At 42.3% G+C, this 18,231-nt stretch overlaps 1 protein-coding gene across 2 annotated transcripts in view; it reads right to left on the bottom strand.

Moving 5' to 3' along the window:
- Positions 1 to 10,560: 10,560 nt before the first annotated feature.
- Positions 10,561 to 18,231, bottom strand: part of NISCH (nischarin) — a 50,861-nt gene continuing 43,190 nt past the window's right edge. The window contains exons 17-21 of one of the 2 annotated variants that reach the window (XM_069095551.1): positions 16,674 to 16,848; positions 15,484 to 15,637; positions 14,115 to 14,243; positions 13,354 to 13,515; positions 10,561 to 11,903 (exon numbers count right to left, since the gene is read on the bottom strand). In XM_069095551.1, coding sequence (XP_068951652.1) covers positions 11,272 to 11,903; positions 13,354 to 13,515; positions 14,115 to 14,243; positions 15,484 to 15,637; positions 16,674 to 16,848 — 1,252 coding nt within the window. In that variant the 3' untranslated portion in view covers positions 10,561 to 11,271. Of the gene's footprint in view, positions 11,904 to 13,353; positions 13,516 to 14,114; positions 14,244 to 15,483; positions 15,638 to 16,673; positions 16,849 to 18,231 lie in introns of those variants that run through there. The other variant, XM_069095552.1, reaches the window with a different exon arrangement.

Raw genomic sequence — 18,231 nt, forward strand, 5'->3', positions numbered from 1 at the left:
ACCACACCACACCACACCACACCACACCACACCACACCACACCACACCACACCACACCACACCACACCATACCATACCATACCATACTATACTATACTATACTATACTATATACTGTACTACTACCTACTACTGCTGCTACTACTACCTAGAATTTATATATTGATTTAGGGTTACAAAATGTTTTACAAATATCTCATTTTATTCTCACAATCCTGGGAGGGAGCTGCTATTATTATCCCCATTTTACATTTGAGGAAACTAAGGCTAAGGGAGGGTAAGTGACCTTCCCAGGGTCATACAGCTAGGAAGTGTTAGAAGCAGGAGATGAGCTCAGCTTTTCCTGGTGACAAGTCCAGGACTCTACCCACTGGACCACCTAGCTGCAGAGATTTCGAGCTGGAAAGAACCGGCCATCTCGTCCAATACCCTTATTTTACAGATAACGAAACTGAGATAGAGTTTTGGTAATCCACCCAAGGTCACACAGCTGCAAAGTTTCTGGAGGTGGGATTTAAACCCAGATCTCTGACTCCAAGTGCCGTGTTGTGTCTGATTGGGTGGGGAGAGGCGGGAGGCAGGGGATTTTACAGGTGCTTCAGCAAAGCAAGGAACAGAGCTCTAGGTTGGAAGTTAACTCCCCTGGGCTCCATTCCCAGTTTCTCACTGACTGGCTTCTATGAATATGATCAAGCTCATCTTTAAATAGAGGATGACCTCTCAAGTGTTGACATTCAATGTTAACCAAAGGTTAATAAAATAAGGATTCAAAAAAAGTTTGAGACAAACCAGACTGATTGGGAGGGGTGGGGTCAACAGGGGTGGAATATGAGGAAGTATAAGAGGGATAAATGTGAAATTCTACATTTGGTTTAAAAAAATTTTTTTTAAATAATAAAACCCCCGGAGTGGGATTTGACAGACTGAAAGTTTGGTAGGAGTCAATAGTGTGCAAAATATCTTGGCTGCAGTTTTCATGTCTCTAAATGATGTCCACGGTCCCACCCAGATCTAAAGAGTGTGATGGTCTCATGTTAGACTGTGGCAACAGAGGCCAAGTTCACAGAATGAATGATGGTCCCATTTGTTTATGTATTGGATGGTATATGTTGGGAAGGTTGCTAGCAAACTGGAGTATTTCCAGAGAAAGAAGAAAAGTGGAAACCCTTCCATCCAGTGATCCATGGAAGGTACCAGCAATTAACCAGATGTGAAGATTGAGAAGGGCTTGACGATTCTCAGACCTGCTTGTCAAACCCTAATCTCTCTGTTGCACTCCCGTCCCACATCTCCACCTACATATTGTGTATTTCAAACTGCATGTCCCATAAAAAGCTTAAATGCAACATGTCCACGAACTGAAGCCATGGTCTTTCCCTCCAAACCCTTCCCTCTTCCTAACTTCTTTATTACACTACCATCTTCCCAATCATCCAGGCCCATGACCTGGGCGTTATCCTCAACACCTTTTCTCTCATCCATCATACCCAATCCTTTGCCAAAGCCTGTCGATTTCACCATTGTGACATCTCTCAAATACACTCCCTTCTCTCCTCTGACGCTGCCACCACTCTGCTGCAGGCTTTCATCACCTCCTGCCTGCTGGTGGGTCTGTCAGCCTTAAGTCTTTTTCAACTCTATTCTCTGTTCCACTCAGCTGTCAAAGCGATCTTCCTAAAAAGTACACCTGATGATGTCAACCCCCATTCAATAAACTCCAATGGCTCCCTATCACCTTCAGGATTAACTCTTCTTTTTGGTGTTCACAGCCCTTCATAAGCTAGCCTCCCCTGTACCTTTCTAATCTTCTTATACTTTACCTTCCCCCACCCCACTCTATCCCATCCCACCTCCCTGCCATGTCCTCTACCATCCAGAGACTGTGGTCCTCTTGCTCTTTCTCTCCCACAAGATACTCCATCTACAGACTCTGAGCATGTTCTTCCCATGTCTTGAACGCTCTTCCTCCTCATTTCTGCCTCCTGTCTTCTCTGGTTTCCTTCAAGTCCCAGCTAAAATCCTACTCTCTACAGGAAGGTTTTTCAGATCCCTCTTAATTCTAGAGCTTTCTTTCTATTGATTGTTTCCAATTTATCCTACATAAAGTTTATTTGAACATAATTCTTTGTATGCTGTGTCCCCATTAGAGTAAGAGGTCCTTGAGAGCTGGGACTGTCTTTTGCCTTTTTTTTTTAATCCCCAGCACTTAGCATATTACCCTTAACAAATGCTTACTTCAAATATCTGAAGGGATGTCATGGAAAGAGGGATTGTGCTTGTTGTATGATGAGATAGCTTTTGTTGCCTATTGATTATTCTGATTTTTGAGGTGACGGGGTACTAGTGCACTTTCCTTACACAACTGGCCCACTCCCTCTTCTGGTCCTATAGGACCTGATGAGGTCTTTCATGCCATTTCTTGCATAATCCTTCATTACTGATATATGGCAGTCTTCTTACTCAAGCTGGGCACCTTGACCTTAACCTTTGGGTCACCCTTGATTGGGATTCTTAAACGATTTTGATGTTTAATGGTTTTAGAACATATAGCATCATTAGGAGAATTCTGGTGTTGAAGAGAGGGGTTCATGTGTTGGCAGTCAGCTTGGGATCACAGCAAGCACCATAGGATTTCCTAAATGCCATCCACTTCTCTTCTTCCTTTTCCAAGGGTTCTTAACTTGGGATCCATGAACTTAAAAAAAAATTGATAACTGTATTTCAATAGAATTGGCTTCCTTTGTAATGCTATGTATTTTATCTTTGCATTTAAAAACATAATTCTGAGAAGAGATCCATAGGTTTCTCCAAACTGCCCAAGAGGTCCCTGGCATGAAAAGTGGAAGAACTCCTGTTTTATTTCATTCTAAGTCCAGCTTCTCATTCAGATGGAGTGACAGATTATCTAAGACATAATTATAGAGAGTCTGACTTAATGGGTTGACATCCAACTCTGGGCAACATGCATATTTTATCTGCTTGATTTTTTTCCTGTGTACATTGCAAGGTCATTTTTCTGAGCCAATATTAATCTCATGATTCATAGTAGTGCCCTAGGGATTGGAGATAGTGAAGGCATCATCCAAACAGAAATATCTGGAGATGCTTGTGATTAAATCTTAGACAATGTACTGGTGTGGTCTAGACCAGACAACATAGAGATGGTGAAGGAGAAGGGACAGAGGTGGGAAAGGCCCAGTTGGAATGGTGGCAGCAGAAGGGGAAAGGGGAAAGGTGAAAGGACAACAGATCTCTGAGCCCTGGAAGAGGGGGGTCAAGAAGCCCAGAAAGCCTGGGGCCTCAGTTTTGGGTTCAGAGATCAATGAAGATTGGCAGAGTATTGAAAACCCCAGCACCAAAGGCAAGGGTCCTCTGGATGATCTCCAAGATAAGGTGGTATTCCAGGAGGTGACTGCTTACAGTGAAGCCCAGTGCCCAAGGATAGACACTCTATAACTTCACTCCACAGGGTAGAGGGCTCAGTTTGGGCTTGATGTAAAGAAACTTCCCAACAACTAGAGTTGTCCCCTACTGGAAGGACCACTGTAGGAGACAGTGAATTCCTCATGGATGACTCCTTGTTACTGATATCTTACAGGATATCTGCCTGCCTGCTTGAGGATAGTCTACTTTAGATAACCCTTTGGGGTTCAGTAAGCCTGTGATTCAACTCCTTCCTAACGCAAGGACACACACACATGCACATGTATGCATGTACCCACAGTAAACCCCCTCTTTTAATATTTTAAAAATGTATTTCAGTATAATTGGTTTTCTTTTTAATCCTGTGTATTTTTTTATACATTTAAAAATATGATTCCTGAGAAGGGGTCCACAGGCTTTACTAAACTTTCAAAGGGGTCCATGATAGCAAAAACATCCAGAACCCCAGACCTAGGGGACAATGCACTGAAGCATCCATTTCCTTATCTCATAAAATGACAATCATACTATTAGCTACCTCTCAGGGTTGTTGTGCGGTTCAAATTAAATAATGTTTGTAAAGTGCTATATAAATGTCAACTCTTAATATTTTTATTCTTACCTCCCAAAGTAACCCATCCCACTTTGGGGCAGCTATTTTTTAGGAAAATTTTCCTTCAATTAGGAGATAAGCAAATCCTCATTCTGCAATCTGGCACCACTGAGGGAAAAGGAAGGGAATTTGATTGGGAAAAGGGAAATTCTGAATAATCTTCCCTGTTTCATTCCTTTCTAGCAGCTGAAAAGGGACGATGAGGAATCCCAGCCTCAGAGGAATCTGGTTTCCTAGACCAGAGCCTAGGGTGTTTATTTCTATGAGAATAGAGGCAGGAGTGGGGTAGTCGTGCTCATTCTTTGTCTGGGGGTCAGGGCACACTCTCAAACATCACCCTCTGAGTCACTCTCTCAAGGGCCCTATTCCCTCCTCCACTTTCACTGCTCCAAGTCCCCAGAGCCAGCATCTTAAACTGAACTACTTTTTGTCCCAAAAGCAAGAGGAATAGGGAGGGGTTCCAATCTGTTTCTCACCCCCCACTTCAGTCTCCCAACTGGCCTCAGCTCTTCCTGGGCTTTGGGGAAAACTTTTGGTCATCACCAGCCTCTTCCCCACAGGGTCTGGGGTCATTTCCTGCTATTGAAATGGCCTGTTTCTGTGCAGAGGGGGATGAGCTGTACAGATATCCCCTCCTCTTCCCCAGCAAAAGATGGATTTCTGCACCAGTTTAGTGGTGCCGCTCAAGCCCAGGAAGGGCCTGTGTCCTGATTCGTCCTCAGGAGGGAATGATTCCAGGGACTAAAACTGGCACATTGGGCCAAGCCAGGAACGATAAACATGACCACAGTCTCAGCAAGGTGAGACCCTGAGTTCGCTGTTCAAATGACTTGCTACAGCAACTCAGTTCAAAAGTCAGAGCAGGACAGGATATTAGAGGTCATCTTCTCCAGCCCTGTCATTTTCCAGAGGGGAAGCTGAGGGCCTCTAGAAGGAAGGGACCTCTCTAAGGTCACATAGGAAGTTAGTGGCTTGGACCAGAAGCCCTTTTCCCTGGGTCATTTCCACAGCAAAATGCTTTCTCTTGCTTACAGCATGAGGGTCCTGTGCTCCAGCTCTTGGTATTGTCACTATTAGTCATTCTTTTAGGATTAAGGCCTACTAAAATGTGAAGATGAGATTGAGAAAAGTAGGGTGAGAGTTCTTCCCCCTTATTTCCACCCACCCACCCCGGGACATTGTTTCCCCATAAAGTGCCCTGTGACTGATTACAGGCCCTCCTTACAACATCTGAATACATAGTACTTAGTTTTTGCAACAGGAAGTCAACATTTTTGTTCATTTTAAAAATAAAATTCATTCAACAACTATTTACTGGTATCTCTTACATTCAGGGGCCTATGTGGGAAAAGGAGATGAGTAATAGGGCGTCCTTTGCCCTTAGGACCCTAAAAGGTTAACAGGGAGACTAAGGCTTGATAGACAGAAATAACCACATTACAAAGCAAAATGCAGTGAGCACACAGGAGGGGCACAAAGTTCTAGTTTGGGAGGCAGAGATATTTTCCTGCTTAGGGAATGGGTGGATCAGGGAAAGCACAACAGAGGTAGGGGCTGAGCTGGGCCTTAAAGAAGGATGCAACTGGCCAGGGGCAGGTCAGGGACAGGGAATTGTTCTAGACGATCCGCTTAAAAATCATATAGACTCTTCCTCATACATACTCTGGGAGGCCACTTTTTTTTTTCAAATTTTTATAGATTTTGTTTTTTACACTACTTACATTTTCCACTGTGTTCTTTTCCATTCCACCTTCCAGAAGACCCTCTTTTTAAATTTTTAGTTTTCAACATTTGCTTTTATAAGATTTCAAGTTTTAAATTTCCTCCACTCCCCAAGGCAGCATACAATCTGATATAGGCTATACATGTATGATCATATTAAACATATTTCCACATTAGTCATATTGTGAAAGGATCAGATTTCTCACAAGAAAAAGAGAGAGAAAATAGGACACTTCGATCTGCATTCAGACTCCATAGTTCTTTCTCTGGATATAGATAGCATTTACCATCATGTCTTTCGGAATTATCTTGGATCCTTGCATTGCTTGGAAGAGCTAAGTCTAAAAAGGTGGTCATTGCACAACGTCCTTGGTTCTGCTCACTTCGCTACACATCAGTTCATATGAGTCTTCCCAGGTTTTTCTGAAGTCTGCCTGCTCACCATTTCTTATGGAACAATAGTATACCACAACTTGTCCACCCATTTCCCATTTGATGGCCATCCCCTCAATTTCCAATTCTTTGCCACCACAAAAAGAGGTGCTATAAATTTTTTTTTGTACAAGTGGGTCCTTTCCCCTTTTTTATGACTTCTTTGGGATACAGATCTAGTAGTGGTATTGTTCAATCACAGTTTTATAGCCCTTTGGGCACAGTTCCAAATTGTTTTCCAGAATGGTTGGATCAGTTCACAACTCCACCAACAATGCATTAGTGCTCCAATTTTCCCACATCTTCTCCAACATGTATCATTTTCCTGTTTTGTCATGTTAGCCAATCTCATAGGTGTGATGTGCTACCTCTGAGTTGCTTTTATAAGATTTCAAGTTTTAAATTTCCCCCACTTCCCAAGACAGCACACAATCTGACACAGACTATACATGTATGATCATATTAAACATATTTCCACACTAGTCATGTTGTGAAAGAATCAGAACAGATTAGAATTGTTTTTAATTTACATTCCCCTAATCAATAATGATTTGAATATTCTTTCATATGACTATAGATAACTTTAATTTCTTCCATCTGAAAACTGTTCATATCCTTTGACCATTTACCAATTGAGAAGTGACTTGTACATTCTTACAAATTTGACTCAATTCTCTCTATATTTTAGAAATGAAGTCTTTATCAGAGACACTGGCTGTAAAAATTGTTTCCCAGCTTTCTGCTGATCTTCTAATCTTGGCTGTACTAGCTTTGTGCAAACCCTTTTAAATTTAATCAAAATTATCCATTTTGCATTTCATAATGTTCTCTATGTCTTGTTTGGTCATAAACTCTTCCCTTCTTCATAGATGAAATGATTCCTTGGTCTTTCTAAGTTGCTTGTAGTTTCACCCTTTATGTCTAAATAGTGTACCCATTTTGACCTTATCTTGGTATGCAGTGTAAGATGTTGGTCTGTGCCTAGTTTGTCATACTGTTTTCCAGTTTTTCCAGCAGTTTTCTGTCAATTAGTGAGTTCTTGTTCTAGAAGCTGGGGTCTTTGGGTTTATCAAACAGTAGATTACTATAATTATTGACTACTGTGTCTTATACCTACTCTAATCCATTGATCCACCACTCTATTTCTTAGCCAGTACTGTTTTGATGATTTCTACTTTATAATAGTTTTAGATCTGGTATGCCTAAGCCACCTTCCCTTGCATTTCTTTCTATTAATTCCCTTGATATTCTGGACCTTTTGCTCTTCCAGATTAATTTTGTTACCTTTTTCTAGCTCTATTTTTGGTAGTTTGATGGGTATGGCACTGAATAAGTAAACTAATTTAGGTAGAATTGTCATTTTTATTACATTATCTTGGCCTACCCATGAGCAACTGCTATTTTCCAATCATTTAGCTCTGACTTTGTGTGGAAAGTGTTTTGTCATTGTGTTCTTATAGTTTCTGGGTTTGTCATGTCAGGTAGACTCCCAAATATTTTATATTGTCTACAGTTACTTTAAATGGAATTTCCCTATCTCTTGCTGTTGGGATTTATTAGTAATATATGGAAATGCCAATCATTTATGTGGGTTTATTTTGTATCCTGCAACTCTGGTAAAGTTGTTAATTATTTCAAGTAGTTTTTTAGTTGATTCTCTAGAATTCTCTATACCATATCATCTGCAAATAGTTTTATTTCTTCATTACCTATTCTAATTCATTCAATTTTTCTCTTCTTACAGCTAAAGCTAACATTTCTAGTACAATATTGAATAAGTGGTACTAATGGACATCCTTGTTTCACCTCTAATCCTATTTAAAATGCTTCTAGTTTATCTCCATTATATATAATGCGTGCTGATGGTTTTAGATAGATGCTACTTATTTTAAGAAAAACTCCTTTGATTCCTATGCTCTCTAGTGTTTTTTAATAGGAATGGGTGTTGTATTTGGTCAAAAGCTTTTTCTGCATCAATTGAGATAATATCACAAATCATCTGCATCTATTGAGATAATCATACCATACAATCATATCACCCTCCTATTTAAGAAAAAAAAAAGAGGAAGGAAAAGCAAAACTAATCAACATGTGAGAAAAGATGATGTTCCACATTCATGGTCCCCAATTTCTGCAAAGAATGGAAGGAGGAACTTCCTTGTATCTTTCCTTTGGGTCAGACTTGGTCACTCATTCTTTCCATTTCTATTGTCATTCTGTGTATATTTTCTTGGTTTTATCTTTCTTTCATATTCTTTTTAATGCATCTCTATCATTTCATCATTTTTTTTTAAGCTCCTATGTGTCAAATGCTTTACAAATATTCTCTCATTTGATCCTCACAACCATCCTGGGAGACAGGTGTTATTTAACATTTGAGGAAACCAAGACAGAGGCAAATAACTTGCCCAGAGTCACAGTTAGGAAGTATCTAAGGCTGGATTTGAATTAAGGTCTTACTGACCAGCTTTCTATCCACTGTTTTACCTAGTTGCCCCTGGACTTCAACATTTCTCTACACAATTAGTTTAGCTATTCCCCGACTGATAGGCTTCTATTTTGTTTCCGGATTCTTACTATCCACAGAAAGTTCTGCTATAAATCTTTTGTTGCATACGGGACCCTTTCATCACTGAGCTCTTTGGGGTATGCACCCAGCAGTAGAATCAATGGGTCAAAGCGTATGGATGTTTGAATCGCTCTCATTAGTTCAAAGCCGCTTTCCAGAATGACTTGGTAAGTCACAGTTCCACCATGATGCATCCATGTGCCCATCTCTCCACCACTGGGATTAAACTCCCATTGACAGTGAGGCACAAATCGAGGAAGCACAGGAACACAGATCTGGAGCTTGAAGGGAACAAAGCCGTCTATGCCATTGATGCCATCCTCTCATTTTTCTGAGGAGCCTGAGAGTTTGAAGGCCTTTCTAAGGCCACACAGGGAGTGAGCAGCAGACAGCAGAGGGGCAGGACTGAATAAAATTTCTTCTTGCTTAAAGCATATGGACAGAAGTCCTTCCAGCTTAGGAGAGGCTTCCTTGAATCTCAAGGGAAGGTCCCATGTCAGATTGGTGAATGGGTAGGCTCTTAAGATTTATGCCTTTATGAAAACCAGTGATAACTTGGCTTCTAAAGCACTGACCCTTTGTAAACCTATATGGAAGTTCACCTCATTGTGGCATGGAGGTGACAGCCCTGGACTTTCAAAGGCTACAATGGTGGAGCTCAGGCTCACACACACTACTGACCTCTAATTCTGAGATGCTATGACTCTAGGTCCTGCTAAGCTTGGAAAGGCTTTAAGTAGGGAGCCATGGAAGGTTCATGAGAAAAGTGTGGCTGGAGTCAGTGGCGTGACCAGGGTGTGGTTTTTCATCTGAAGCAATTTATGAAACAATCTACTAGGGCAGGAGTATTAACCTTCTTGTGTCATGGACCCCTCTTCATAATAATATTTTTAAATTACTAAAATGCAAAGGACTGCAAAGGAAACAAATTGTATTGAGATACAAATTGTTCATGGAACCAAAGTGAAGAGCCCCTGTGCTAGGGGATGGAAGAGGGGCTATGAACTGACTCAGGGGAGGTATGCCTGCACTGACAAAATTGTGAATCCTTGAAGTACTCCAAGTATAGTTTCACTTTACATAAATTTACATTATGCAAATTTGACTTTCATAAAAAATGGTGAAAGGAATCCACATTCCCCCTAAACACTGTTAACTTCACCATACCATACTCTCTCTCACTTTATTCCTGTCCTTCTGGCTTGGGGCTCCATGGTCTACCACCCCACCACCAAAAAAAATCCTAAAACAAAACCCAGCAAAAACAGAGAAACACACCCTTGGAGAGAGTGCCGCCATTACTGAATCAGGGGCTTGGCTCAAGACCTCAAGCACCACGAGGAGACCTTTGTCTGTCCCCACCCCCCCATGTTCCTCCTTCCGCTCGCTTCTCTGTTCTGGGGACCTGAACTGTGTGCTGGCCCCCTCCCTCCATGGGCAGCCCCCCACATCTAAGGGCAAAATGCACATTACGCAAAAATCACCTTAAGTAGAGGACTGCAGAACAGTTCCTCTTGCGGAAAGTGAGAACTGCCTCTATTTTAAGTGAAGAGATGGCATTTTGCTGTTTGGAGCAAGAGTACAATGAAAGGACATGGAGAAGAGGGGCTATTCTTAAGCTTTTCTGCTCCATTCCAGTCCCTGTTCTAGACTGTTCTAGGTGACATTTCAAGGAGGATGGACCTGCCCTGCCCAGAGGATCAGGTGGAACATAATTACTAAAAGGGGCTCATTTAGAGAGCAGCTGTCCCTAATGAGATATGCTGGACTCTCCCTGAAGCACTGAACTCAAGAAAACAAGACTGTGTCAAATTCCACTTTATTGGTTTTGTGAAAGGAGGCCATGGCAGCAACACTTGGTGCTTGGAGGGTGGATGGCCCAGGTCTCAAATGCAGAGTCACGCCCCTCACTTGTTGTCCATGTTTTTGCTGGCAGTGAGAGCGTGCCACCCCTCCACCAAAGTGACGTCCCCACACTTGGGGCATCTTAATGTGAATTTTGCTATGAGGTTCATGATTAGCAGCAAAATAAAAACCAATTTTGACACTTCATAAAAAGACAAATGTACAAGTGTGTAAATTATCTTAACTGAAACGTTTAGCAGCACACCCAATAAAAGACAGCTCACACACAACACAGCACTTTCTGACATCACGAGTGCTTCTCTCACCATTATTTACAGTGGAATAGTTTGGGGGCTGATATATATATATATACAGGAAACAAATGTGGAAACAGAGACAGCCCTAGACAGCACTATGTCATAGTGTTTTGACTCCTTTCAAATTCACACAGGTTCCCAGGATGCAGAGCATGATAAAATGTTTACATATTCAGCATAAAAATCTCTAGAACAGGTTAACAAAAAAGAGCCAAGTCCCGAACCAGTGAACACCTGAGAAGATGCAATTCCATGGAGCTCAGTGTTCTCTGGAGGCCAAAGGCTGGACAGGCCGGGCCCGACCTGGTTTCTCCCAGTCCTCACCCTATACGTTGTCCAATGGCTGGTCTGTTACCCTGTGAGTTCGAGGGGCAGCTCCCGCCCACACAGGGTTTCCCACTGTCTGGCCAGCATCGAGATGAGCTTCTCTCGGCTCTCAGCACTTGGGATGAAGATATACCACTGCACTTCCCTGCCCCCATCACGTCCCCTGGGTCTGGGGGCTCCCTGGGCAGTAACCAGAGTGTCTCCAAAGTGATCCAGGGTCAGGTTCTGCATTAAGTCTTGGTTTTGTACATCATCAAACACAAAGGTGAGGGCCTGAGGGTACATCTGGTAGCCCATGAGTACCCGGTCCAGGTCCCGGATCCTCCGGCCATCAGCAAACTGATATTTGTCTTTCTTTGGTGGCTCCTTGGCAAACTCAGGCAGTGGGTAACTGACATGGTCCTCATCAAAAAGGAATAAACCTGAGCTGGTCAGAAGAAGTGTCTTTGGCTGGAGTGAACTGCGGGCCGAAGAAGCGCCTTCCACAGGGTTCACTTGGAATGCCAACACATAGAGGAGGATATCGAGAGCAGGGCGATCTGCCAAGTCATCCATCTTCTCGGCCACAATGAAAGCCAAGTCTCCAATCTCCTCCTCATTAGGGTAAATAAATTTTACTCTACTAGAGTGGATCAATTCATAGTTGTCCATCTTTCCTGTAAAGATAAATGGCACATAGCAACCCCATGATTCTTTTTTTTTTTTTAATCTTTTGGAGGGGGAAAGGCAGGGCAGTTGGGGTTAAATGACTTGCTCAAGGTCACATGGCTAGTAAGTGTCACATGTCTGAGGTCGAATTTGAACTCAGGTCCTCCTGACTCCAGGGCCGGTGCTCTATTTACTGTGCCACCTGGCTGCCCCACTTTTTTTTTTTTTGCAACCCCATGATTCTTGATTGTGGCTTAGTGGACAAAACATTGAACTTGGGAGTCAGAAGACCTGGGTTCCTGTCCTAGATCTGATGTGGAGCAAGTCAGCTTCTCTGAACTTCAATTCCCCACCTATAAGCTGAACTAATCCAACCCTACTCCACAAGACTGATCAGTAATCATCATTACTAAAGACTCCTAAGGCAGAGTGACCCATAGCCCTCAGAATGGCTTAGAGTACCTGAGGTCTTAGTCATTAGTTCACTCAATCAACATTTAATGAATTCCTATCATATGGGGATACAATAACCAAACCTCTGAATTCTTAGAATCTAGGAGAAAAACAAACTTGACAACTCCAATAGAGAGTCATAACATACAGGAGTCCAAGTACTGTTGACTAATGCTAACTAAAACTTGGGTTCAAATTGTGCCTCTTATACTTACACCCGGGTAAGTCACTTAACATCTCTGAATTTCATATTAAGGGCTGAAAGTAAATTTTGGGAGTAACATAACTGCTTTGTCTTCTATTTGCCTTCTTTACCTTTTTTCAGTGATGCCTCTTTGACAGCCTTGTGTGTATGAGAGCAAGAGAGAGAAGGAGAGAGAGGGAGAGAGAAGGAGAGGGAGAGAAAGAGGTCTCTCACCTACTGATGTGTGTGTGGCATTCCTGAGTGGATAAATTACAGTTTACCTGTTGGTGCTGGTTCATTTGTGTGGTGGCTAACAAGGGTCCTGAAAATTCTTGCAACATAAATTATAGATGGAATACAATCTGCATTGGTGGAAAGTTTCCACACTGAGAGAAATCACAAATTCTTGACATACCATGACAGTATGTACTGAGGAGACCAAAGGCCAAAGAGATCTGGGAGGACTGGAGTAATCAAGGAAAACTTGTGGCATTTGAGTTGGATTTGAGAGGGGATCCAACACAGAGGAGCTGACTGGGAAGCTTTGCAGAGCAGGAACAAAGGCCCTAGAAATAACAGCTAACTTTACAGTTGTAAGTCCTGGTTTTGCAGATGGGGAAACAGACTCATTGAAATTAAATAACTTCCTCATGGTCGCACAGCTTATAAGTGTCAAGAGGCAGGATCCAAACCTGTGTCTTTGCCAACTCATGTCTGTTCTTTTCCAATACATCATGCATATGCCAAACATGGAAATGAGGAAGATCAGCCCACCAAGCTAACTTCCTCAAGGAAAAGAAGGGATCGGAAGATTTCTTTACCTGTATTTTTGTTTCCAAATTCTGAGTAAAAATCCTTGTCGACTGGCTCTGGGGAAGGTGTTCGGGCCAGCAAGGAGAGGACAGCCATGAGGTGTTGAATGAAGGCATGAGTAGAGTAACTGTCTCGAGTCAGACAAGTTACAATGTGATCTGCAGAAGAGCCTAAGGAAACAAGTCCATGCTACTCACTTGCAAATGCCCACCCCTATTACCCTGCCCAAAAGGCCCTGAGCTCTTTAATGTGCGGCATGTTTAGGAGGGAGCCTTTGGGGATCAAATAACAGGATGAGACTGCCTGCACAACTCGGATATGAAGCGTCGAGACTGGCAGCAATTTTGAAGGCAGGAAAGGCTGACACACATTTTTTGGAATGGGTTAGGAAGGCCTAGAGAAAAAGCTGAGCTTTCTCTCTTTAAAATATATTTAGGAAGTGTGAGCCAGAAACATCCTGCATGCTACTGAGAGGGAACTCCGAGGTTCATTCAGTCTGTCTGTTTATTATTCTGTTTACTTGGTTCCTTGCTGACAGGTTGTTGGTGAAATTCTTGACTTTTGACTATGGTCAAAAGGGCAGATTCAGCAACCTCTGTTGTTTCCAAAAGTTCATGGTCATTTCCTCCCTCCCCAGCTACTTGGCTGAGAGTATCCATACATGCACAAAGAAATAATGCACATGTAATACTGAGGCTATATATAAGAAACCAGAATTGAATAGACCTATTTGTTTGTTAGAAATAAACACAGTAGAAATGTCACTCACCAGTAACCCGAAAATACTGATCAAAGAGTCCTACATTAACTGACTGCAGGTCATTGAGCTTTAAAACAAAGCACTGGGACAGATGGAAAGGGCTATTGTCATAATCAGAGTTCCTCTGATTCCAGAAATCTGTGCATAAAAAAAAAAATTACAAACATTAGTCATTCTTGGAGGTGCTCAGATTTCCTAGGTGGGTGGGTCTGTGTACATGAATAAAGACCTTTTTCAAAATCACCCCCCAATCAGGCTATGTGCTTTGGAGAACAACATATTTCTCTTTTGGAAAAGCCATGTCCAGGAGCAAAGTACATTTTTTTTTTTTTGCTTTTTGGAGGGCAATTGGGGTTAAGTGACTTGCCCAAGGTCACAGGGCTAGTTTTTTGTTAAGTGTCTGAGGCTGGATTTGAACTCAGGTCCTCCTGACTCCAGGGCTGTTACTCTATTCACTGTACCACCTAGCTGCCCCAAAAAGTACATTTTCAGTGCCGTACAAACTCCACAGAAGGGAACACAACTCAAGCCCCTGGGAAATGGAATAAAATGTCTTTTTGCTAAAAGTCAAATGAACTCTTGCTTGATTATGGTTGTTGTACCTTGGAAAAGAAGGCCAAGATGACAAGCAGAGGTAGCAGAGTCAGACCAGCTGCCTGTGTTCTCCATCATGAGACCAGCTTTGATCAAAGCTGCCTTTGAGCTCTGTGCTTAGAAGCAATGTGTACAGCCTCTGTCCCAGGGGGCTTTGAGTCCAACCCAAAAAGTCAGCACCCCCAAAGAGCAAGACCTGTATCAAGCACCCATGCACAATGAAAACAACAATTGGTCTAATCTTTAAGTGGAAAAGAAGTTTTCACACCAAGTTTTCAAGGTCAGAATAGCCTAGTCAATGGCTAGAAGTCACCAATCACTCAAAAAACAATCAACCAAATAGTGCAACAAGTAAAAAGGCTTTAGACCAAGTGGTCAGGTCAAAAGGGAGAAATATAATATTGCTGTTACAATATACTGATCTGGGCGTGTGAAAAACAGATAAGATTGGGTTTCAGTTAAAGAACACCATATCTGGGGCAGCCAGGTAGCACAGCAAGTAAGAGCACCGGCCCCAGAGTCGGGATGACCTGGGATCAAATCCGGGTTCAGACACTTAGCACCCACCCAGAAACACCTGGCCGTGTAACCTTGAGCAAGTTACTTAACCCCAATTACTTTAAAAAAAAAAAAAAAAAGAACACCATATCTGGAGAGGTAAGCTAGGACCTTCCAAGTGTGGAGGGTGAAATGAAATGAAAGAAAAGGGAAGCAGGCAGAACGTGGATTCCCAGCATCTCCATCTCTGTGATGGCAACATCCAAATGGCCCCATCATTTCTTACCTAGCAAAGGCTCACAGTGGTGCCGGATGGAATCGTCTAGCAGGAAGTACACAGCCTTGGTTGTCAGTAACACGCAGGCGGTGACTTCCACATCTGGGGTTTTGTAGAATAAGACTGATGACCACATGAGGTGTCTCAGCTCTTCATTTTCAACCTGGAAAGAAAAAAAGCCCTGTGAATCTGCACTCACCGTGGGCGCTCCTAATTTGCTGTCTCTCTTTCTGATAGCATTCTATCCCTACCCCAAGAGGCACCTGAAGATGGGACTAATGAGACACAAGGGAGTCAAGGTTGGGCTTCTTATTTAAACAGGTTAGTTATTCCATCATATTTTTCATATGAATGGAAAATGTCCCCAAATAACTTCCTATTCACCAGCTCCACTGTCTGAAATTCTACCATTAGAAAAGATACTCATTTAGGTCTTTGGGGGTGGGGGTGAAGTGGAAGGAGGTAAAGCTGTACTTAAAAAAAAAAACATTTCTGAGGGGGTAATATATTCAACTATAAAAGCATCAATACCAGGGGCAGCTAGGTAGCACAGTGAACAGAGCACCAGCCCTGGAGTCAGGAGGACCTGAGTTCAAATCCGGCCTCAGACACTTAACACAAAAACTAGCCGTGTGACCTTGGGCAAGTCGCTTAACCCCAATTGTCCTCCAAAAAGCAAAAAAAAAAAAAACATCAATACCTTGGCACGAATATTCAAATCAATCTCTTGGGTGAAAATTTTAGCAGAATAGGGTTCTAGGGAGGGGATGCCAGAAAGGAATATAAAGTGACAGTACTTGGTGCCAGGAGTGACCCCTGAAAGGAGGCTGAGAAATAAACTCCACTGGTTTGAATGACTGCAAAGAACAGCTGCAGTTTTCTTTCTTTTTTTTTTTCTGGAGGAGGGAAGGCAGGGCAATTGGGTTTAAGTGACTTGCCCAAGGTCACATGGGTATCTGAGGTCACATTTGAACTCAGGTCCTCCTGACCCCAGGGCCGGTGCTCTATTCACTGCACCACCTAGCCACCCCACAGCTGCAATTCTGATTTTTAAAAAAAATGACAAAGTTCTTCATCTTGGCCTTCACCAACAACTTCTGAAATTTGACTCAAAGAAAATCATTAAAGTCTCAGCGGGGAAACAAGGATAGAATGTAACCAAGATAAAAAGCCAAAGACCAATACTTGGGGCACAATACCTCAGCAACATTGTTATGGAAAAACTCAACAATGGCACTCCCCCTTAATCCAGCCACATACTGAAGAGATGAGGAAACTGGCAGGTAAAAAGGAATTTGGTTGTCTTCAGTCATTTTTTGCATCAGAAATTCACTCGGGTACAGGGAGGAGAGAGTCAAATGAGGCTTGGAAAAGCTACAAAGATTCAAAAAAGGTCACATTAGATGAAAGTAAGTCCCAAATAATGAAGCATATCCAAATTGAATGAGGAATTTTTAGGTGGACCAGACCCCAGTTTTCTGTGTAAGAACCGGAGGTCAGCTTCCCAGGGAAACCAAGGTTTACAAATAGATGGTAAGAGTGGGTAGTGCCTGAAGGGGATCCTGTTCATGAAGAGAGAGGCCACAACACAATGAAAGGGATAAAATGAAACCACGGACCATCAGGAAAAAACTGAGATCCTTGGAGCTATAAAAGTCAGCTTAAAAAATATGAAGAATGCAGCATCAGAGGGTTCTAAGCTAAACTGTCCCTCTGACCTCTCAACACTCCAGAGGGATTTAGTGTGAGAAGACAAAACACTTGTCTCATCTGGGCCCCCTCAGGCAGCAGGCTACACAAGACCGGTTGGTAGCTATCCTAAGGTCCTCTTCTTTGTAGCTCATTTAGTATCTTTAAAACACATATATAAATTTTTTAAAGCCACGTATTTACTAGCTTCCTGAGGTTCTTATAAAACTTCTCAATCTCAATTGTTCACTTTTTTCATCCATGCCCAACTCTTTGTGACCCTATATGGGGTTTTCTTGGCAAAGATAGTCAAGTGGTTTGCCATTTCCTTCTCCTGCTTATTTTGTAGATGAGGAAACGGAAGCAAAGGAGGTTAAGTGACTTGCCCAGGGTCACACAGCTAGTATGGGTCAACTATCTGATACCTGAGGGTGAATTTGAACTCAGGTCAGTGCCCTACCCACTATGCCTCGTAGCTTCCCCCATGATGTATAAGGTTTTTAAACAGGCTTGTAGGATTTTTATGAGGAAGGAAGAGAGAAGGTATTTCAGGTGGAAGAATGGGTCAGAAAAGAAGTATAACACTAGGAATGAGTATTTCGCATAGATAGCCATGGGAAGTGCAGTAGAAGCTAAGGCTGAGAAGCCGGGTGTGACTAGACTAAAAAGTAAACAGGAGACTGAATGCCAGATGGAAGAAGTTAGACTATATTAAAGGCAACAATCCCCGAAGGTTTATTTCAAGTAGGGGCATGTACTTCTGGGTGATTAATCTGGTCTCTTTATGGAGGATGAACTAGAAAGGGAAGACCAGTGAGGGAGCTGAAGCGATACTCTAGGCAAGAGGAAATGAGAACTTGGACTCTGGTGCTCGTAATAGGGAATGGAAAGAAAAAGATAAATCCCAAAGACAACTTGAAGGAAGAATGAAGAAATCTGGTAAATTAACATGAGGAATGAAAGAGAGGGAAAAGCTAAAAAGGAGTTCAGATTTTAGGCCCAGATGATAGCCTGAGTAGCTAGACTTGAAAGTCAGGAGAAACTGTTGTAATCTAGATTTTATCAATA

The sequence above is a fragment of the Petaurus breviceps genome, unplaced genomic scaffold, assembly GCF_028583685.1.
Source record: "Petaurus breviceps papuanus isolate PSGF00001 unplaced genomic scaffold, PetGlider_PUasm1.0 227, whole genome shotgun sequence".
Taxonomy (NCBI): Eukaryota; Metazoa; Chordata; class Mammalia; order Diprotodontia; family Petauridae; genus Petaurus; species Petaurus breviceps.